Below are 21,285 nucleotides of genomic sequence, written 5' to 3'. Positions count from 1 at the left end.
ATGTTAAAAAACATCTTTTCACCAAATATATTGTGGTAGACATGTGGTATCAACAAGCAACAAATAGCTAACACCTAGACTAGTTACTGCTGGGATATTCTCTGCTGAAATCATGTTGCCGAAATCAAGTGTTTGAAAAGCAAACAGGGAAACTCATGTATCTACAATGTCAAAATGTCTTCAGTGGAAAAGGTCGACAATACACAGAATTGTCCTTTAAGTGTCTTGTAAGTGTGTAGTGGATTCCTAATGGCAGTCTCGTGCTTGTGAATGGCTCTACTGTTGTTGCTTGCACCATGGTGTGTGTTCCTGTGAGAGAACATAACAGATGGCAAAACACACACGGGTGCCATGCTGCTGCCACGGGAGCTCCACAACAAACAACCACACACACACACACACACACACACACACAATATGTGGCCTGTCTAGAGGCACGCGAATGTTCACTCTTGGACAAATGTACAGAAAAGTACAAGCACACATAGAGGGTTCAAAATATACAAGTGAATAATGTGACACCCCCACCCTACAAACAAACACACACACACACACACACACACACACACATCTTACCACACTTTTCTACCACCTGCTGGGTGACTAGCTCCTTCACTTCTTCAGCCTTGACACAGAGAATGACAAGATTCAAAGCAAGTTAATCCATTTAGCTAACTCTGTATATGTACAGTATGCATTTTAAAGGTGCGTCTTTGTGTTTGTGATTGTGATAAACACGTACTGAGAGTCCAGGCTCCCCCTTCTCCCCTCTTCCTCCTTCAATACCCATTTTGCCCTACAGCAAAAACACATTGACAAATGTATGAGCTTAGTTACATTTAAAGCTATAATTATTTGTACAAAGCATTTTAATTTGAACAAAACCACTAAAAAGAGTATAGAGTCCGACCCTGCTAACAACCAGCATCTATAACCAAGATTAATACCACATTCATGTCACATTGTAGCGTAAATACAAACAGCCAAGTGAGAAAACAGTCACACAAGACTCTCTGATGTCTACGATATCTTGCCCTCAGCAGAAACACAAAGACTTTGTGAACAAGGAAACGCAAAAAGTCTTGCAAACAGAAATTGTAGTTTACATCACCGTAAACAATGACAGATAAAATCCACCAATTTCCCTTTCACACACAAAAAGTGTGTGTGTGTGTGTGTTCATGCAAGACTCTCACACTCTGTCCTCTTAGTCCTGGAATACCGGGTCCTCCCCTCTGACATTGCTTCGATCTGCCCCTTCTGCCCTTGTCCCCCTGTTTGACAAAAATCAAAGTGTGTCCAGAGAAAACACATTGTGAGTTTTAAGATTATTAAAAAAAAAAAAAAAAAACCTGCTGAGCATAATGAAAGACAGACCAATTAGCTACACCCTTTGTATATCCTCATTATAAGTTTCCAGCTCTCTGCCAACACTGAAAGTCTGCTAACTGTTGCTGAAAGGACCTAATTGAGGAAGATATTACTTGAAAGCAGTAGACGGAAATAGACCTCTACGTATGTGTATGCATGTTAAGGACATGACTGTGCTGTCTCCACTGCTGCATTATACAGAGCACATGGTGCTAGTCTCTCTGAACAAGACACAGACATGGTGATGACTGTAATGAAGCTCAGCTCATCCTGTCCATTGTGCTCTGTCACATTCAAGTCTCCTCTTGTAACTTGGACTTTTTTGGACAAAAATATAAAGTTTTTTAAAGACTGACAGATGGCTGTGTTTGTGCACAAGTACCTGCTCTGTCTCATACAAGCATTAACAAATAAATACAGGATTATTGGCATTTAAGCAAGTAGATACTCATACATGCATTTATTCTCACAGATAAGTTAACACGAGGGCATTGAACTGGCATCCAAACTGATTTTATTGAATCCTGAAAGCAGATTCAGACCCTGAATCCTCATGAAATGTAGTTAGTTAGGAATGTTCTTGGCTGCATATACTGGGTTTACCTGCGTTTAAAAAGTTATGTTCTTGTCATATCAAACTGTGCTTTCATAAATTACATAATTTAAGTACGCCATTATTGATAAAAAAAAAGGGGACGTGACACAAACAGAGATTAACGGTGGATTAGAGGGAACTATTATCAATCTGTTATCTTGAGAAAAATGATGCAGTGACGTTGTGATCAAGAGAACAGCTTGATAACCTGATATAATGAGGTAATTAATCTATGACGTTGATAACAAGCCCATGTTTTTCCTCCATTTTTCTTTTAATTCATCAGCAGCTCAAAATATACAAGTCATTATCATATTTCCTAAATACACTGAGGGAGCAGGAACACGGTACCTTAGGTCCTGTGACCCCTCGGGGTCCTGGAGGTGCTGGTGGTCCCTCATCTCCATCCCTTCCTGGACTCCCTAAAGACCCCTTAAACCCTGGAAAACCTGAGAAGCCTGATTCCCCCTGCATGGAGTAATGAAGTGCATTAACACACTAAGACGTATTTTGTGTACAGGGGAAGATAAAAAAAAACACATCATCGTTTTTTCCTGGGAATTTAACAATATACAACTGTGACAAGCAGATAATCAGTAAAATGAGATGGATAATGACCGGTGATGTTGATGTTAATTTACTAACCTTGTCTCCTTTCACTCCTGGAGCACCATCAGCACCATTGATGCCTCCCTGTCCCTTATTGGCCTAAAGTGATAAGGGTGATTGTGAGTTTGTATACATTTGGGGAAAAGAGGAAACACTTGAATGCTTACCTTGCGCCCTGTGAGTCCATTCAGCCCAGGTACACCAGGGATTCCGTGTAACCCCATATCTCCCTGTTTTGCAAAGACAAGGTAATGTAGATTACCGGCAGAATTTCTTCACATGACATTGTTATGGAACGTGTAACTTTGGTCTAAGATGCTAATTTAGGCCTAACCTTTTCTCCATCCAGGCCTGGATTCCCAGTGCGTCCGGGTAAACCTCTGAAGCCCTTGAATAGCAGGTAAAAGAAATGACAAGATAGTGATATCATGCAAATAGAGAACCTGAAACTCAACAAAAGATTCATACGGAGCTGAGGTGGGGGAAAAAAACTATTTGTGGGAAAACTGTGACAAATTATAACTGCTTCCACCATTTCTCCATTCTCCCCATGGTCTCCTGGTGAGCCTGATTCTCCTGGATCACCCTGTGAAAAAAAAAAGGTTGATTCTTTAAAAATCGAAAGGATCACAATTGGTTATATATTGTTTATCAATGTACCTGATTGCCCTTCTCGCCCAGCAGTCCTTTGTCTCCCGTGTCCCCCTTGGCCCCATCATCTCCGTGATCTCCATTGCGACCCTTAAATCACATTGTGTGTTTTTACTGTGTGTGATTCCCTGAAGTTTGAACTGAATTTTGGTTCAATTTACGATTACTGAATGCGTGTTTGCTCGTGTTTGTACTGTAGCTCTACCATCACTCCATGAAGTCCTGGCTCTCCTGGATCTCCCTGTAGGAGAAGAGGAACATGTCACACACAGTACTAACATAAAAGTGTTGAATGGTTAAACTAGTGTTGTAGCAGTGCCAAGATATTCAAATGAACCATTATTTACCTTCTGGCCTACTGGTCCTCGTGCTCCAAAGCGCCCCAATGCCCCCTTGGTGCCTGCATCACCCTTTATGCCCTTTCAAAAAACATTTAAAATACTTTCCATTATTATGTATTTTTTGCAGTGCCGTTTATTATAAATCAAAGTATGAAGCAAACTGATAATTGTCTATCAGAGACTTGATGATGACCTGTATAACACTACTGTTGACATCACATATCCATGCTCGAAATATCTTCTGGAAAGTTTTCTTCTTCTTTGTGGTTTTTAAATGTTTACATCAGGATTTATTACCTTGACTCCAGGAGGACCATCCTCGCCCTTTTCTCCTTTATCGCCATCAAAACCCGGTAGGCCTCGCTCACCCTGAAACAAAACATCTACTCAATACTTCATCGGCCTTTTTATGCGTTTACTTTGTGAGCGCTTTAGATATGTTTGGAGGTTTATTAAAAGCATTTCTTTCTAATTCCAAGTGTGCAGCATTTGATTTGTTTAGCTTTGACATTAAGGTCATTTTTTTCTTCTTTTCTTATTTATTGTGTGTATATTTGTTGAGCTGGGTGGCGAAAGGAGTACAATTACCCTTGTAAGAACAAATAAAGTTGCATTGAAATGTGTTACTTTGTGTTAATATAATAGATGATCTCACAGCCTCTCCTTTGGAACCTTTAAATCCACGGGGTCCTTGGATTTGAAGCGAACTCCCCTGTAGGAAGTGATTAAATGGTGAAACACAGCTGCAAATAAATGTAATCTGCAATAAATGATAAAGCAAGTAATGTGTTTTCCAATGGATATATATGGAGCCATGAATATGGTGTACTTCTTCTATGATACACAAGGTGTACTGTCAAGCAAACAAACTGCATGCAAAGCCCCACAAAGAACCATGGAAATCATCATACCCTTTCTCCTCTGACTCCAGGTAACCCATGATCACCCTGCAAAGAAAGATGTTTTTAATTCCCATACATACACTATTTCAATTCCGAATGTCGTACATATATTGCTTCATAGTTATTCCTGTAAATATTAAGTACAAAGAGGTCGAGAAGTACATTGATCATCTAGCATCTCAGACATTGCAGCACCAGTATGTACACCATAGTGTGTAGATTTTTACAGAAACTGCATCATAAATAGAAAAACATCAAGTTACTAGAAGCAGTCCTTTGGAAGAACACACTGACAGAGGTCAGAGAACCGCATGAATGTATCAAAGTATGTATGTTGCCTGCTTCAGCCAAACATCTATCAACTTGCAAAGTCTTGTTTGCTTAAATCAGTCTCCAAATTGGCATCAAACATCATAGTATTCCAGTGTTATAATTTCCAGTATATGATTAATTAAGTTGGTAAAATAAGTGAAAAAAGATCAATTTTAAAAGTGTCATGTCAAATAACAGCTCACCTTTTCACCTTTGCTGCCATGCCAGCCTTTTGGACCCTAGTGAAAAAGGTTCAAATAAAAGGATTTTGTACAAAAGTGAAACTCTGATCGTCTTAAATGAAATTTTGTTACTCAGTTGTATGGTTTTGAAAAGTTGCTTACTAAATACCCAGGAGCTCCTTTAATGCCGAGAGTGCCCTTTTCACCCTGGAAAGAAAAGAAAGGAGTCTGCTAAATACAGTAAGGGTATAAACCGGAGAAGGATCGGATAAGCTGTCACACAAACTGGTGAACAAAGTCAGTGTGTGATAGTTTACATGACATAAACAAAGCTAAAAATAGATTAAACATGTTTCAAAGTGTTGTCCCCCGTCACAGGGTTTGTCTGTGATGAATAGGCTGAGCTTAACTCACCCTTCTGCCTGGGAAGCCAAGCAACCCTCTGGCACCAGGCTCGCCAGGGGCACTGGTACCCTGGTGAGGATACAGAATAGGGTTATAAAGAATGATCAACGTTTTTCTACACTGCACAAATGTAAACAGTATGCTGCTGCTACAAACATAAATCAAGTTCTCACAATATTACGTTCGTGGGCCGATCAAAGTAAAAAGTAAATTCGACCCAAATATCATATATGCAGTATTTGCACCTTTTCTCCTTTGACTCCAGGCACACCAGAAGGACCCTTTATTAGAGCGATGCAGTGGTAGAAAGAGAAAATATCATCATTTCCAGTTGACATACGATCAGATAAAATGTCCCTAATATCAAAGAATGATTAAAAAAATTTTGAAAGAGTTTTACTTAAACTTCGTATAGAAAACTTCACTGTATATGATGCTAAGTTGGTTACATTATAAGTGTATTTCTTGGACTGAGTGAACAGCCCCATGAAAAATCACTCAAATCAGAAAAGCTTGCAAATGTATCTATTTGTATTTTCTTACGTGAGGTCCTCCTGCTCCTCGAGGTCCAGGAGCTCCAGGCGATCCATTCTTCCCCCTTTTCCCCCGATCACCCTGCGTCATCAACACACAAAACCTCTTATGTCTCTATTTTAAACACCAGAAGCACAACCTTCTCTGTCCATTTCTGCATTCATTCACACCAAAGCGAGCTAAATGGCAACTTGTTCGTTGATATTTAATGATGTACCTCCCTGCCCGGCTCTCCCGAGTCCCCCGGGGAACCCCTAAGTCCGTAGGAGCCCTGAATGCCCGTGTTACCAAGAATACCCTGGATGCCCTGAGCACCTGGAGGCCCTGGCTCGCCTGGTTCACCCTGAGGAAGAGGAAATGGGAGAGAAAGATAGAAACTAATTAAATGTTTGGGAGACAAGCACACAGTTAAAGTTCACTTTGTTTCATGTCATGTAAAAAAATCAGTTCTTCTATTCATTTTGAATAATTGCTTTCAAATAAAGTCGATTATTTTCCTTTAGCAATTTACATGCTCAAACACAATTTTAAATGAGTGAGTGAGTCACCGAGCCAATTACATTTGCTAAATTAAAACAGCGATGAGAAGCAGAGCCAATCAATGAGAGAGTGATGGAAACGACTGTGGGGATTAATTGATTCAGAAGGGATGTTGTAAAGAAGAGATTGCTTGTGGTTTTTTTTTTTCTTGAACCTTATGTCCTGGAGGACCAGCCTGGCCTTCTGGACCTCTGTGGCCAATGCCTGGCTCTCCCTGAAACCACAACACATCATGTCGATAACATATTTCACTGGCATTTATTTTAATTAAAAGCACAACTATACCAGATTTCACTGTTAAAAACTTAAATAACGATGTTAATTACAGATTACGAGTATTTACCTTGTGTCCGTTTTCACCAATTTCCCCCTAAAAAGTGTGGACAAAAAGAGCAAATATCAGTTAGAAAGTGCACCTCAGCACATTGTTCTTCATGCGCGTAAATAAATAATAAAAAAAGAATTGTCAGCATGTTTAACAAGGGGAATTATTAACGTCTGCTTTAATCTACTGTCTCCCAGTCACACAGAAACAGAGCAGAGGGTGACATGAAAGGCCTGCACTCAAATGGCTTCACTGACAGGCGTGACGGGAGAGAAGTTCTCCCTCAGCTCTGATGCTGATTTACTGATGCACTGTGGGTAGGTGGGCAGAGCAGCGGTGGCATTTTTATAGACTGGTGACACATTTCGTGTGGCGACTGTCATTCTTGCTCTGTGATCTCACGATGATGACAATGATGCTTTAAACTAGTATAATAAGTGAGGTGATATGAGTGACTCGGTAAATCCTGCCTTTAAATCAACGCTCCCAAAATTTAAACACTTACCATTTTTTCGTGTTTTAAATTACATTAAGACTGACTCTGTAATATGACAGTACCTGGAATTAACATGATGTTCAATTCTTCATAATGTAACATTTCTGATTTTGCTTGCTTTACAAGGTTGACCCTGTTCAATAAAGTTGTATTTAAAATATCGCTAGTCACCTTTCGTCCCGGTGCTCCATTCTCACCTGGATGTCCCTGTTGCATAAGAAACGTAGAGTACATTAGAGGCATTGTATGATTAAAGAGGACATTTATACTGCCTACTTTTCAATGTGCAAAACACAAGTTGAGTATTTCATAATGTTGAGCGTGTTTTTAAAACGTTGTGCCCTTACCTTGAGGTAAAAATACTCTGGAGGGTACGGCTGTCCAGTTTCTTCATCATAACCCCCCTCTCTCCCCCTCTCCATCTCCACCCTCCTCCTCTCCCACTCCTGCCTCTCCCTCTCCAAGTCTCTCTCACCCTCCTGCTCTGTCCTCTCCAGCTCTTTCTCCCTCTCCATATTTTTTCTCTCCAGCTCCAACTCGGCCTCCCTCTCTTTCTCCAGCTCCTCTCTCTCCCTCTCCATTTCCATCCTTGCCCTCTCTCTCTCCCTCTCCAGGTCCTCCTCCTCTCCTCCTCTCTCTCGATCGACGTCCTCCTCCGTCTCCCAGTCGTAGTCTCCACTCCTCTCCTCCTCCCCATAGACAGGACCAGGTCCTGTTTCTGCAATTCCATCCGTCTCTACTCCTTTCTCTTTTTCCATTTCCCACTCCTCCACTTTTTCAACTTCAGTCGGTTCCTCTCCTCCTCGTGCTCCTGTATAAATCTCTCTTTCTGCATCACTGTGTCGCTGCCTCTCCCTCCGCTCTTGCATCTGCCTCCTGGAATGTGTTTGGAGGTCAGAGTTTTCTTGCATCTTTTGCTGGAGAAACACATTTTATAACACAAACCATTATATATATAAGTCGCAACATCCTAATTTGGATTAACATATATGTTTTAATAGTTGATGACAGACTTACATTCCAGCTGTTGTAACCTTGAGCTCCAGAGGACAGATGCTGAAATTAAAATGAAGGGGCAATCACATATGCTCCACGGATGGTTACCATGAAATTGTATTTTCATACTTTATTTGTTGAAATGTAGGACATTTTAATTTTTAAGACTGGAAAAACCTACTTTTTGTGCCTTCTTGAAATGGCTTCTTCCACCTGGGGCACCTGGCATGAACACCTAAAATAACAAAAAGATTTTTACTGCCATTTTTTATTATATATATCAATCTGTTTTCTACAAAACCAGGGGACACTTACCATGGTGTCGGGCCAAGGCGCGCTTTTCTTCACCCTGATTTGGAATCGAGGCACCTGTGAAATCCCCCAAAAGCTTCTCATGAGCAAATCAAGCGCAATCATTGTGATGCTTCCTTTCAACCAGCTGTGGTAATGTGTGTGCTCGTGGTTCAAATGTAAGAAAGGAAGACACAAATTTCGCTGAGAAAGTCATTTCAATATTTTTTTTTTTTTTACTGAAGGATACATGCACAGAGAGGTTAAAACACAGACAAAACAATGTATTAACAGAGAAAAATTTCACCAGTGAAAAGAATGTTTGACCTGGCTGCAGATGTGATTATAGTACCACTACATTCTGAATGACATCACTGGCGTTCAAAGATGTTTGGTGAAGTAACAACACAACACATTTCCAAGTTTTAATAAATAAAATGTCAGTACAACTTGTCAAAAGGAGATATATATATATATTGAAATTGTTGGCACCAACTTCTGTGTTTTATCCGATGTCTTATTTGTTACAGAGAAGTATTTGTCTAAATAAATAAATTAGGAGTTGTAGACAAGGTTTAGGCTACACTGGCGTTTACATTGAACAAAGTGAAGAATAAACTGGACATGGGGAAACAATTCATATATTTTAACAGTGCCTGATTTTCGTTATAGCTCTACTCAAAATAAAAGCCCCCATACGAGATATGAACTTTGGTATGGCCATAGGTTTGGTGTGAGTGACACGGTCTCTGTGTGGAAAGAAGTCCTTCCTCATGAAACGTTGGTCAGGTTCAGGGCTCCTCACCAGCAAAACAGTTCACAGTTTATTCACACGCTCCACGTAGTGTGTGCTTTCTTATGCTTAACACCCTATAGTCACAGTGTCTTGGGACTTAAGAGACATCCTGTTTAAAAAAAAATGAGACAGAGAAAGTATTAAAAGTATACCTCTCTGGAGGTGTTTCTTTGCCAGTAAATCATTCCAGAAGAGACTAGGTCACTATTTCTGCTCATTCCCATTCAGGCAAGATAGAGAAATCATGCTCAAAGCATGCCGCTCAGAAATGCTCTCCTGTCTCATGCTTCGGTAATGTCTATGATGCTATATTTCCATTCCCACTCTATTCAAATTAGCCTCGTACAAACATGTGCACCTTGTTTGCACTGGTGAAATTTTTAAAGGAAATAGAAAGAAGAAAAGGTCTTGAAATATGATGCCAAGTGCTTATTACTTAAAGCATGTTATGACATATATTATGACAGGGAGAAAGTGAAGCCCATCCTTCATTTCTTCAGCACTTGTCCATCATTTTCAGGCGTCTTGTGTTTAGCGTAAATAAAAGAGATTCGCATTCCAAGGCATGCAAGGGTCTTCAGACACATTCAGTTAAGATTCAAGCCTTTTCAAATCAAATCAAAGCTCTACCTTGTCTGCTTCTTCTGTGGTGACGGGAGGCGTAGGCAGTGACACTTCATCCTGGTCATAACAATAGAGGACAGATAAGAATGTGACAGTGGCAATAGCGCCTCAAGAGTGAAGCACCGCGTTGATTAGAAATTCTATATGTGACACCAACAAGTCCAGCTGCCCCCCCCCCCCCCCCTTACCTTTTCTATACCACCCGTGGGTTGAGATAGTGGCTGTGTGGTTGTCAAGAGAACCTAGGGGATTTGAAAAAAAGGTTATTGAGAAATAAAAACACATTATATACACACACCGCTACACTTCTTTATTCCGTGTATGTCAGCGGATAGATTGGAATGAGGGATTTTGACCTGTTTTATTGGTATTTGGTTGCGTTTAATATACGTTTATTATATATATATAAAATATATATGTAAATGTTGAGAACAATTTTAAGAAATAAATCAGACATTGAGTGTAGTTTCACCTGTGCATCTATTTGTCTGTCTGTGGAGGATGTTAGAGGACGACTGGAGGCTCCCGCCGTTGTTTGTAACTGAGCAGGACTGTGTGTGGGTAATTGTTCCTCCTACAAAAGATAAAATCAGCATACATATGTTACTATTGCTCATAACTGAGCTCAGCTGTCTCCGCTTCCTTTCTATCAGAGTGCAGTCGTGCAACAGTAAATTACTTTTTGTTATCATCTGGGCTACCGATTAATAATCCTCCACCTTTTTATCCACTGGAAGAGGGTGAGCTGCAAAACATTTTCTTCCCAATCCAGCTAAAACAGATGTTGTATGAAGCACATGTACCTGTCTGTTGTCTTTCCTCTCCTTAGAAACTGAAGAGTCACTTGGGGAAAGTTCTTCCTGTTTAAAAAAAAAAGGGAAAAAAAATATTTCATTATAACTTTTAAACATTCCCAACCTCCAGAGACCCCAGTGGATGATGTGCAGAGCAGATGAGGTAAGCTGTAATGACAAACTAATTTATTCTTAATGATTAATTCAGGTAGTGGGTGTGTCATTAATCAACTCTCTCCAGTGTTTAGCGTGGGCACAAATGATACGCTGCTATTAAAAAAAACCTGATATGATGACAGGTCTGTTAGGAAGAAGCCACCCACCACGACATCGCTCCAAATCTGTACCAACCCCACGTCATCGATCATCACTTCAAACTGAAGTTTCCCACAGTTCATGAATTAGTCATTCATCGCAGCAGCTGCCTACCTCGTATTCATAACTGTAGTCTTCGCTGTTATAAAACTCCTCTTCTTCTTCTTCTTCTTCTTGCTTGTCCTCATCACTTGTCTTCAGATAAAAGAGAAGTGACAATAATTACAGGAAGATACTGTTACACATCATCATTTATAATGTGCGTCGATGGCTGGAAGACGACAATGCCAAGCGATTACAAAAGAAAACTATTCTCAAATCTGTTATTAATATAATGAGAAGCACAAGGACGTTAAGCCAAAAGCATGCTTTTAGTTTTACCAGCCACACCGTGTATACAATGAAATGAAAATTCTGCTTGTTATATCTTAAAAATGTTAGTTTATTATGATTTTTTAAAACAGTTTAAGTACTAAAGCTGTTATTTACACACAAATAATGTTATGTTAATGGCTGTGTTAGTTGGTTTTTATTTTGTTTAGTTGGGGCAAAAGATGAGTTAAGTTTTCAGGTTTAGTTTGGACCCCTTCCAGGACATTTACCAGGCGTTGTCTCTGCCTCTTATGTCGTCCTTTATTTCCTTTGCCCTGGTTAAGAAGTTCACAGTCAGAGAGAAAAACAAATGAAAGGTTTCTCATGCTTAAGACGTTTATGATCAAGCATGAAACTATGAGGTTGATACTGCAAGTTGAGGGTGATGTATAAAAAGGGAATAGGTAGTTAATGAATGTCAAAAATTGTAACACTTTTACATAAAGACGTTTGGAAGGCCTTCGTGTTAAAGTTATTAAACGGTTTAGACCTATTTGTACAGGACCATACTGGCGGTTCCTACCCATTTACTACAAATCAAATATACTTGGAGGCATTCCATAAATTGATTAGATTATCTCATTCGTTTTTAATATATTCTAATGTCACTTGTTGCTGTATGCACTTTCATGTCAAGCACATTTAGTTAACATGTAATGAAATGTGCTGTATGAATATAAAGGCCTTTCCTACCTTCCAGGCAGATACTGATCTTAGGTCATGACAGTATTTCTGTTTTTTTCATGAAATTGTTGAAGCATACTCTGTGAGTTGATTGTCATACTTTAGTGGCATTAACTGAAATCGGTAAATACTTGAAAAGTAGGAAGGGTGAGCAAAAACATGAAATACTACTATGGTCCTTAGATATTATAAATTAAAGTTATCAATCAAGAAACATTATTACAACTTGTTAAAAAAAACTAATATGTTTTATGTTAAATATAATAAATGAAACAATACTCATGCGTGTTTTTGATCAGTCAGTGTCAAACGCAGTCACCAATAAGATGTCCATGTTTGCTCTACCTTCCCACGTTCCCTGTTCTTCTTCTTTTGTCCCGAGTTCTTCTTCAGGGAGTCTTCCTGAGCGAGGAGGACAGTCTCCGCCACAGTTTCTGGCAACCCTGAAACCGTCTGACAGGCACATTTTTGTTTTGATCCTTTTGTAATCAACAGAACATAAACATAAACTGTATCTGACATCTGAGGTTTGTCAGGTTTTCAGTACTTCAATTTTTTTTTTTAATCAAAAACGTGGCAAAGCATGTGAGAGCTAAGCACAGGGAGAGACCTTTCATGAAAATCGAATTTTTGGTTTCAAGGATGCTAATAATGATTATTATTTTATGTCAATGATAATGTTATCAGTAATGTAAAACACTGAGATCCCACTGCGCTAACATCCAGAAACTGCCGGGTGTGAATATGCACAACTTGGTTTAATCCCATGTTGCTGAAAAATGATCTTAAACTACCTCTGTGGAAACAAAAAAATATTAACATGTTTAATGTACTCAGCATGTTTTCAACAGTTTAGTAAATTGTACATTTAAAGTTAGCATACTTTGTTGTAAAATGCCCTCACCTCCTGTGTCGCAGTATAATTGAACGTCGAGTTGACTAGTGTCAGATTCATTTTGAGGGAAGATATGTCTCCACTGTCCCCATCCACCATCTCCTTTTCTCTGGAGCCCTTTAACTTGGTGTGAATCCTGTCGAGCTCCCGCTCTCCGTTCAGGGTGGACCCGGTCCATAATGTCGGACCCTCTGCAGTTTCACTTGAAGGGTCCTTTAAACCAAAAGACAGAATATTTTGGACTAGTAGCGTCTGCCTGAGCTAAAAGCAAGTGAGTCACGATATACAGTGCACAGTGGGTGAACATCTGGCTGCAATTTCAAAGATTTATTTATTTCCTATTTAAAATCCTGGAGACAAAAGATTAATAATCTCATCCTACAGAAAGACTTCTTTAGATTTTTTTTAGGGTTCAAAGATTCAAGACGAAGATTTTTAAGTTACTCACAACTGTCAAAGACTCTGGAGGCGGTCCATCTAAATCAGGATCCTCAATGGTGTCCAACTCTTTCAGCGGCTGGCTGGTGAGGTCAAACTTCACTGAACTCTGTTGAAACAAATGAATAAAAAAAAACAAGTATCAATTTGTTCTTACTGCTCTTTTGTTTTGGACGTTTTTTTAATGACACGAAGGACTCGGGATTGAAAACGGCTGTTTACGTACCGTGAACTCAGTGATGACGTTGGAGGTGTGAGTTTCCGTGTTTTCTTTTGTTTTCTTGGAGTTGCGAAGCACATGAAGCAGCTCCTCTATTCCATCCTGCAGCAGCCTGTCAATCAAAGCCTTCAGCAAAGGCAGCTGGGGAAAAGAAAGTGTTCATTGAGAAGGTCAAACTGTACTACACGGTTACAAATTCTATCAAACTGAAAATGTAAACAATGCTCAGAGCTCACCCTTATACCGTAGGCATCAAACATCACTTCAATGTCCTAAATAAGAGGGGAAACATATGTTCAAGGTGCAAAACAGGAACATGTATCCCAGAGGAGAGATTTGTACACCCTGTGTTTACCTTCATCTCAGTAGATTTCCCTGGAGCTCCAGCATCACCCTATAGAGACATTCAATTAAATGATCATAATGTAATTTCATTTCCATATACGTATGATTTTGTGTGTTAACAATGATACACTACCGTGTTTCCTTTCAGGCCCGTTTCTCCTTTATCACCCTGCAAAAAAAAAAATGAAAAAAGACAAATGAGCAACAGAGCCAACATTTAAGTTTTTTCAGAACTCAGTTTGAGTATGAGCCACGTTAACCATCTTACCTTCATTCCCGGTGAACCCTAAACACACAGAAACAGAGGAGCGAGACATGGGAACATGCATCTACAATACATGACATCAAGCTTGCCATATCAGATAAAGGCACGATTCATTGCACCCCACAATGAAAGCACTAAAGTCATCGCTGAATGATGACTCAGATGCCATGAAGGCAAAATATGAATTACGCCATGCAACAGCTGAATTAAAGTGCCATTATTCATGAGCTATAAATATTCAGAAATGTGTTCTGTGTTCTCATCAAAACTCACAGTAGCTCCTGGAGGACCCATTGGGATTGGAAATGCTTCTCGGATTTCATCAATGGAGGCGCCCTGAGAACGGATTCATGTACAAATCAGTCAACTTTAAGCTGTCTGGCAGGTCTAGGTGGTCCTGATTTATCAATGTTATCAAGGTGGTGATTTTTACCTCGGATGTGACAAGCACCTGCCTACCAGGCAGACCTGGAGGTCCTGGTTCCCCCTTACTGCCATCTTTACCCTGAGAAGGAAGAGAAACACTCAGTTTTCTCACAAACATAAATGTCTGTTTGTCTTATCTCAAAACCGCTTACATTTGCACCCGTGTCTCCATGGCCCCCCTGGAATGAGAGGAAAGTTTACAATTGTATAAAAAAAAAAAAAAAACTTCATAAATGTTTAAGTTCGTTGTAATAAATTTCAGTGACCTTTTCGCCGTCATCTCCTTTCGGTGCTCGCTCTCCCTGTGAGAAGAAAATACATTTTCGATTTTCATAATTCACTGAACAATAGCAGCACATTTAAAACATCTGAAAAGTCAAAATAGTACAGTCAGTAAGTGTAACAGTAATCCAGTGGGTATCATTCAGCACAGTGCTGTAATCGTTTGATGAAAATGTGTCTCACATCTTTTCCTGACAGGCCTCTCTTGCCGTCAATGCCAGGTCTCCCCTGTAGAGCAGATGAAAAAAAGCAATCACAATCTCTGGAGATGCTTTTTAAATGGATTATTATGGTGGAAAAGCAGAAGGCTTGTGCAAATTACACACCTGAAACAACAATATATTATGTTAGATTGGCTTAATGTCACCATTAGAAATGTAAACTATGGATTTGTAATGTTTAGCCGCAGGATCCGTGATTCAGAGTGATACTCACTGGAGTTCCCGGTAAACCAGGCATTCCAGCAATCCCAGCCCGTCCTTGATCTCCTTTATCTCCCCTCTGTTCACATGCACACATACAAAAAACAAGCCTTTTAATTAATCAATATACTCTTGACAGTATTAATTAAATAGTATTATGTACTGGTACAAAACACTCACAAATGGCATATCCATACACACATCCGTCAAAATAAAGAATCTATTTCTGATTTGAGCAAAACCTTTTTTGTCATGGTTAACTATGTATGAACAATATAAAGTTACAAATAAAACATTGTTGTTACTCACCAGACCAGACTCTCCTTTTTTCCCCTGGTCACCCTGTAGTTATAATGAAACAACTTGTGAGTGTAAGCGCATACTGTAAATGCACAAAGCTCAATGGAATTATCATGGGCAGATTGTAATGATACAAGTAAAACTGTGAGCACAAGTTGGTATTACCTTCACTCCAGGTGTCCCTGATAAACCATCAAGTCCATTTCTTGCAGAACCACCCTGCAAAACAAACAGTTTCTTACATCAAGACAAACACATCATCGCTGACACAAACGGTATCACAATAAAGTTTAAATAAACGTACCAGAGATGGTCCTGGTTGTCCAGGTTTCCCCTCTGGACCCTGTGGAGAGAGATCAATATTGGGGTAATTAACTATAATTGTCTCCTACCAAATACAAAAAATACCAACTATAACTTCCCAAAAGTATTCAAATTACTATATAAATCAGAGAAAACTAGCAAACCCTTACAATTAAGAGGCTGGAACCAGAAAAAATGGCACTTTTTTGCTTGAAAAATGACTAACAATTATTTTCTTATCCAAATATTTGCAGATTCATTGTCTGCAAGTTGACTAATCAGTTAATGGACTGATTGTTTCAGTACTATCTCATACTTTAAAAGATTTCCCAGCTTTCGATGGTAATCGGGATCAGCAGGATTCTGAACTGGCAGTTTCTATGTTTGTGGGATACTCACTCTTGGTCCAAGCAGACCCGTTTCTCCTCTCAAACCAGGCTGACCAGGCTCTCCTGGTTCACCCTGAAGCAAAGATAAGAGAAGAGGTGTTCAATTAATAGTTCAAAATAAGTTAAATAGAATATAGCATAGTTATTCTTCACGCTACCTTAATAATGCTGGTCAGTATGTTGTTGTCTGCAACAATCTGGTAGGAAAAAAATCATAAATAAAAAGTTAACTTGCTAATTGATGGACAATTTCAGCAGATTGAGAACAGAGATTAATTTTGCACGGTCTTATGGGAGATTGGTGTTTTTTCTTTTTCCCTTTATAAGCTTCGTTACAACGAATGCACTTGTCAAACATGGCTGAACTGATGAGAGGCTGTCAAAAAAAAAAGACAATAGAGGTTTGTTTACTTGTCCTCCCGGAGGTCCAGGTTTTCCCTTTGTGACAATGGCAGCACGATCAACAGAAGAGCACAATAAAACAAGAGTTAAAAATCTAACATGTCACACTGCTAAACACGGTCCATATTTGCAACACAAAGGAAAAGCAGTAGGTGCACTGAAGGGTGGCAGACACAAAGAGCCCAACTTAATTAGTAAACATATCGAAATAGAAATCATCAAGTCACAGAGGGATAGCAAGTTTTGAAGATGGTGACCGAAACAGAAGGATGATCAACCAGGAGAAACAATGAACATGCTGATCAATAACATACTTGCTCCCCTTTGTCGCCTTTCTTTCCATCAGTACCCTTCAAGAACAGAAAATCAAAAGTTATCTTGAAACATTGCTGTTTAGGCAGATTTTTTTCACGGAAAAATGATTTGGTTCAACAGAGACAACTTCCACAGAAGTGACATTATGAGTTTAAGTCGAATGAAACTCTTACAGACAGGCCAGACGTCCCAGTGTCTCCTTTGCCTCCTGGGTCCCCTGGTCGACCTGGTAACCCCAGTGGACCCTGATCAACAGCAATTAAAAAGAGCATATCCTCATATTGCTGTTTGTATCAAAAGTCTTAGTAGATACAAAATCAAACATGTAAAATATGTGTATTATTCTGCCTTTAATCTTGGAAAATACAAAATAAATACCCTAATTCCTCTGTCACCAGGCTCTCCAGGTGATCCTTGCTCTCCCTGTGAAAGACAAAACAACGTAACCACTTAAAGTAAGTAAATTCAGTATCCGACTGCATTGATTATGGATCACCATGGAACTAGCTAACCTCCTGAGCAACATCGCTGACCTACAAACCAAACTAAAGCATCAATTAAACATCCTGACTGTACCTTAGTTCCTTGTTCTCCAGTTCCAGGTGCACCCTACACACAAAGTCAACCGTCACTGTTAATACTTGTATTCAATAAATTTCCCTGCTCCAGTTCTCATCCGTACATATCACACGTATCCCATATTGTGTTTGTCTCACATTTTAATAAATACTTTCTCCTGATGTGTTTACGAAATAAAAACCTCATTAGGAAAATACATATGAAATGTGCTCTAGAGTACAAACAACTTGTATCATTGCTGTAACAGCCACTCAGGATTTACTTACATCTTTACCTCTTAATCCTGCTTCTCCAGGATTGCCGGCTAACCCAATGGTGCCTTTGTCACCTTTAGAGGCATCGCGCCCCTGGACAAACAGATGACTTGTGTTTTAGTAACATTAACAACAATGAAATGAAAATATTTTTTAAGTAGGTTTTAAGGATTTTGATCGTTACAATGGAATCCTTCATATACCGAAAGTTAAAAACAAAATAGCCACTAGGAGGTAAACCCTTGTTGGGCATTAGTTTCCCACAATATTTATACCTTGAGCAGACATGGAGCAACATTAGCATTAATTTAGAGTCATGTGACTGACCACCTGACAAAATCGAATATATAATCTTATTTTAGCTTCGATTTGTTCTCCTATAACCCCAAAAAATCTGTTTCTTTAGCCGCTAAATGCTCCACTTTGTTCACCAGCTAGTTTCCAACTTTGCCCGTCTGCTACTTAGTGCTAAGCTAGTAATGCACGTTTAGGCTTTTACAGCTTTTTTATAGAACACAGCTGCTGTGACTGCAATGAGGTTGATGAGAGCGGTCAAAGTGAACCAAAACAGCAACATTTTAACAATGACATGAAAGGAAGAGTTTAGGGTCACTAGTAGGGTCGGTACTCGCGAATGCTTTCACATTCATTTTGCATTTGACTCATTTTTAATATATAAAATGTTGATTGGAGCAGCTTTAAGAAAGAAGTATTTTCTCTTACTTTAGGTCCTGGTTTTCCAGACAAACCAACATTTCCCTGTAAATGAAATGTAAAAGGATTAAACATGAATACAATGACCAGCTGTTTTCTGCTTCAGTGTTATATGACGAGAACAAGGTTTAACTTTTTCAGGTGACTCACCCTCTCGCCATTTTCTCCCTTTGGTCCCCGCTGTCCTGGAATCCCAAAACCAGGACTTCCCTGCACACATTAACACAAACCATACCTATATATTTATAAAACAGTTATTCTGCTCGAACTGATTAAATATTTTCTTAGTAAATCTGAAAAATGACAACATGCTGAAATTATGATAATTATTTCTCATTATTAACCTTGTCTCCTTTGTCTCCTTGTTCACCCTTTATTCCCTGGGGGCCTGTGGAGCCGACTGGACCAATGTCTCCCTGACCGACAGGAAAAATACACACACACGGACACAAACACGGAACATCAGTCAACATGACTCTTGTTACCAGAACAAACAACAGTTCCCAAACAAAACTCTTCACTTTAAATGGCACCCTGTAGACTGAGAGAGTAAAGGGGTCCCAATCAGTGGAGTGTTCAGTCCCACTTCAAAAGCTAATGAGAGAAAATCTTAATTGTGTTTGATAAGTCGACCCAGAGGACTGAGTCTGAGTGTGCAAGAAATGCCCCGACCAATTAATTAACAATGTCTCGACAGAATAAAACATTAACAGAATCACTTCCCTCTGGCAAACAACTAAGGTTGTGACTAAATTGAACACGGTTAGATGATGTCACTAGTTTAAATCGTTGGACTAATTGGGAAAACCTAACCAGCAAGCAACACTTTCCAACAACTTCTCAAAACCCCAAATTCGTGGTCAATTTTGCGGAAAACAACATTACAGAAGAATGTAGATGTGCTCCACAGCACAGAGGTGTTTAAAAAACAAAGAGAGGTGATGCATGGTACAACAGAAAACGTGTTCCTGGATTAATAACCAAAGTGGACTTTGATTACTTACCCTGGCACCCTTTTTTCCAGTTGGGCCAATTATCTGTTGGGATGAAAAAAGTAAGACTGATTGTGAGTCTAAAGTTCTTCTATTTCTAAAGTAAAGTAGTAAAGTAGTGTTCTTACGCCCTTGGCAGGATCTCCAGCGGCTCCCCTCGGACCCTCGTCTCCTTTTAACCCCAATGGCCCCGTCAGTCCCTGGAAAGATCGAGGTCAATTAAAAATATTTCTTTATTCTATATTGGCGTTTCTATTACGATTGCTACTTTATATGTTGTGCCTATCGACACATCAAACCTCTTGTTATTCCTCGACTTACTTTCAGCTCTAATCAATTCTAAAACGCCATATAAACAAACTATCACTCCCTGCTATCTTCTGTTAGCCAGCACTTTATTAGCTGTTCTGTTCAAAGCTGTATTACAAAGGACAGGAACATGGTCCTCATGACGCCAATACTTTTGCGATAGTCACTTCCAAAAGACGAACTGCATCAAATTAAAAATCAGCGATGCATGACAGAATGGCCCATTTGATAAAGAGACCCACTGAGGTATGAGAATTTGACGCATGATCGTCTAAATAGATGGTGTATCGACAGCATTTCCCGCCATTTGGTCCCAGTTGATAAATATATTGCTTCTGACTCAGGCTTTATTTCTAATCAAAAACGAATTAAAAAGGGGATTTAAATATGCTCAGGTGAGTCAGTGGCAAATATGATTATGTTGGTTTAGTGGGACATTATGACATGCTCCAGTGTGCAGGCAATATGCAAGTTGTAAGACATTGTAAGCAACATTTTGTCTTAGCACTTCAACATGTGTATATATGTGTATCGTCAAGATGTAATCCTCTCTCACTGTGGGTCCTTGTGTTCCTATCGGTCCCATCTCTCCTCGTTCTCCCTAAAAAGACAAAAGAAATAGGTATGCAACACTGAAAACTGCATGAATATGGATGCACACAATCAATTGCAAGCATAACTCCTAGCTGAAATAAATTGATTCTTTTACTTTATCATATTAATTATAAAGCAATTATGTTCAGACTGATGAAGAGAGAGTGGACACGTGTGTGGGATGAACTCACCTTGACCCCTTGCTCCCCATTGAATCCCTTCTTTCCCTGCAGGTCAAAAAAAAAAAAATCACTGGTTCTGAATTCTTTCATCATCGATTCTTACACAATATTCACCCTTAAACAGGTTTGCTCTCATTAGACTAAGCTGTAAAATATGCATTTGAAGGCAAAATATGCATGAACTCATAGCTAGCTATTGAACAGAACATAGTGATGAAATGCACACCCGAAGTCCGATGATTCCTTGGAGGCCCTGCTCTCCACGATCACCCTTAAAAGATGAATTACAAATGTTATTTTACAAACAGGTGTTTGGCTTTTAACCATAATGTCACACTCAGAGTGTTCAAATGTGTTTTTTTTCATGTTTTTTTTTACCTTTGGGCCAGCTGTTCCTGTTAAACCAATATATCCCTGCAAAAAAACAGTTCAAACACTGAAACGAAAATGGGATTTTATATTATTGCGTCCTGCCCCACCTTAACAATCTTCCCCATAAAAAACAATCAGCCTGTTGTTCTCAT

At 39.3% G+C, this 21,285-nt stretch overlaps 1 protein-coding gene across 1 annotated transcript in view; it reads right to left on the bottom strand.

Annotated features, from left to right (window-relative positions):
* Positions 1-21,285, bottom strand: part of col7a1l (collagen type VII alpha 1-like) — a 40,599-nt gene that overhangs the window by 2,774 nt on the left and 16,540 nt on the right. Inside the window, exons 38-103 of the mRNA XM_076111915.1 lie at positions 21,140-21,175; positions 20,988-21,032; positions 20,771-20,806; positions 20,542-20,586; positions 19,805-19,876; positions 19,689-19,721; positions 19,029-19,100; positions 18,835-18,894; positions 18,694-18,729; positions 17,983-18,063; positions 17,714-17,746; positions 17,516-17,560; positions 17,311-17,382; positions 17,137-17,172; positions 16,832-16,858; positions 16,579-16,617; positions 16,431-16,493; positions 16,033-16,071; positions 15,894-15,947; positions 15,738-15,770; positions 15,442-15,507; positions 15,190-15,234; positions 14,991-15,026; positions 14,877-14,903; positions 14,732-14,803; positions 14,572-14,634; positions 14,302-14,319; positions 14,167-14,202; positions 14,044-14,082; positions 13,925-13,960; positions 13,695-13,829; positions 13,479-13,577; positions 13,040-13,243; positions 12,481-12,588; positions 11,682-11,726; positions 11,194-11,274; positions 10,774-10,830; positions 10,443-10,544; positions 9,977-10,027; positions 8,575-8,628; positions 8,441-8,494; positions 8,281-8,319; positions 7,611-8,180; positions 7,435-7,470; positions 6,786-6,812; positions 6,597-6,656; positions 6,120-6,245; positions 5,912-5,983; positions 5,614-5,649; positions 5,378-5,437; positions 5,126-5,170; positions 4,985-5,020; positions 4,479-4,514; positions 4,223-4,279; positions 3,865-3,936; positions 3,574-3,645; positions 3,432-3,467; positions 3,236-3,316; positions 3,108-3,161; positions 2,910-2,963; positions 2,743-2,805; positions 2,612-2,674; positions 2,318-2,434; positions 1,197-1,274; positions 743-796; positions 577-625 (exon numbers count right to left, since the gene is read on the bottom strand). Coding sequence (XP_075968030.1) covers positions 577-625; positions 743-796; positions 1,197-1,274; positions 2,318-2,434; positions 2,612-2,674; positions 2,743-2,805; positions 2,910-2,963; positions 3,108-3,161; positions 3,236-3,316; positions 3,432-3,467; positions 3,574-3,645; positions 3,865-3,936; positions 4,223-4,279; positions 4,479-4,514; positions 4,985-5,020; positions 5,126-5,170; positions 5,378-5,437; positions 5,614-5,649; positions 5,912-5,983; positions 6,120-6,245; positions 6,597-6,656; positions 6,786-6,812; positions 7,435-7,470; positions 7,611-8,180; positions 8,281-8,319; positions 8,441-8,494; positions 8,575-8,628; positions 9,977-10,027; positions 10,443-10,544; positions 10,774-10,830; positions 11,194-11,274; positions 11,682-11,726; positions 12,481-12,588; positions 13,040-13,243; positions 13,479-13,577; positions 13,695-13,829; positions 13,925-13,960; positions 14,044-14,082; positions 14,167-14,202; positions 14,302-14,319; positions 14,572-14,634; positions 14,732-14,803; positions 14,877-14,903; positions 14,991-15,026; positions 15,190-15,234; positions 15,442-15,507; positions 15,738-15,770; positions 15,894-15,947; positions 16,033-16,071; positions 16,431-16,493; positions 16,579-16,617; positions 16,832-16,858; positions 17,137-17,172; positions 17,311-17,382; positions 17,516-17,560; positions 17,714-17,746; positions 17,983-18,063; positions 18,694-18,729; positions 18,835-18,894; positions 19,029-19,100; positions 19,689-19,721; positions 19,805-19,876; positions 20,542-20,586; positions 20,771-20,806; positions 20,988-21,032; positions 21,140-21,175 — 4,378 coding nt within the window. The remainder of the gene's footprint in view (positions 1-576; positions 626-742; positions 797-1,196; positions 1,275-2,317; positions 2,435-2,611; positions 2,675-2,742; positions 2,806-2,909; positions 2,964-3,107; positions 3,162-3,235; positions 3,317-3,431; positions 3,468-3,573; positions 3,646-3,864; positions 3,937-4,222; positions 4,280-4,478; positions 4,515-4,984; positions 5,021-5,125; positions 5,171-5,377; positions 5,438-5,613; positions 5,650-5,911; positions 5,984-6,119; positions 6,246-6,596; positions 6,657-6,785; positions 6,813-7,434; positions 7,471-7,610; positions 8,181-8,280; positions 8,320-8,440; positions 8,495-8,574; positions 8,629-9,976; positions 10,028-10,442; positions 10,545-10,773; positions 10,831-11,193; positions 11,275-11,681; positions 11,727-12,480; positions 12,589-13,039; positions 13,244-13,478; positions 13,578-13,694; positions 13,830-13,924; positions 13,961-14,043; positions 14,083-14,166; positions 14,203-14,301; positions 14,320-14,571; positions 14,635-14,731; positions 14,804-14,876; positions 14,904-14,990; positions 15,027-15,189; positions 15,235-15,441; positions 15,508-15,737; positions 15,771-15,893; positions 15,948-16,032; positions 16,072-16,430; positions 16,494-16,578; positions 16,618-16,831; positions 16,859-17,136; positions 17,173-17,310; positions 17,383-17,515; positions 17,561-17,713; positions 17,747-17,982; positions 18,064-18,693; positions 18,730-18,834; positions 18,895-19,028; positions 19,101-19,688; positions 19,722-19,804; positions 19,877-20,541; positions 20,587-20,770; positions 20,807-20,987; positions 21,033-21,139; positions 21,176-21,285) is intronic.

This window comes from Anarhichas minor, unplaced genomic scaffold (genome assembly GCF_050575085.1).
Source record: "Anarhichas minor isolate MPS153535 unplaced genomic scaffold, ASM5057508v1 ptg000045l, whole genome shotgun sequence".
NCBI classification, from domain to species: Eukaryota; Metazoa; Chordata; class Actinopteri; order Perciformes; family Anarhichadidae; genus Anarhichas; species Anarhichas minor.
The sequence above is the reverse complement of the archived record's forward strand: the minus strand, read 5'-3'. Positions and strand labels throughout refer to the sequence as shown.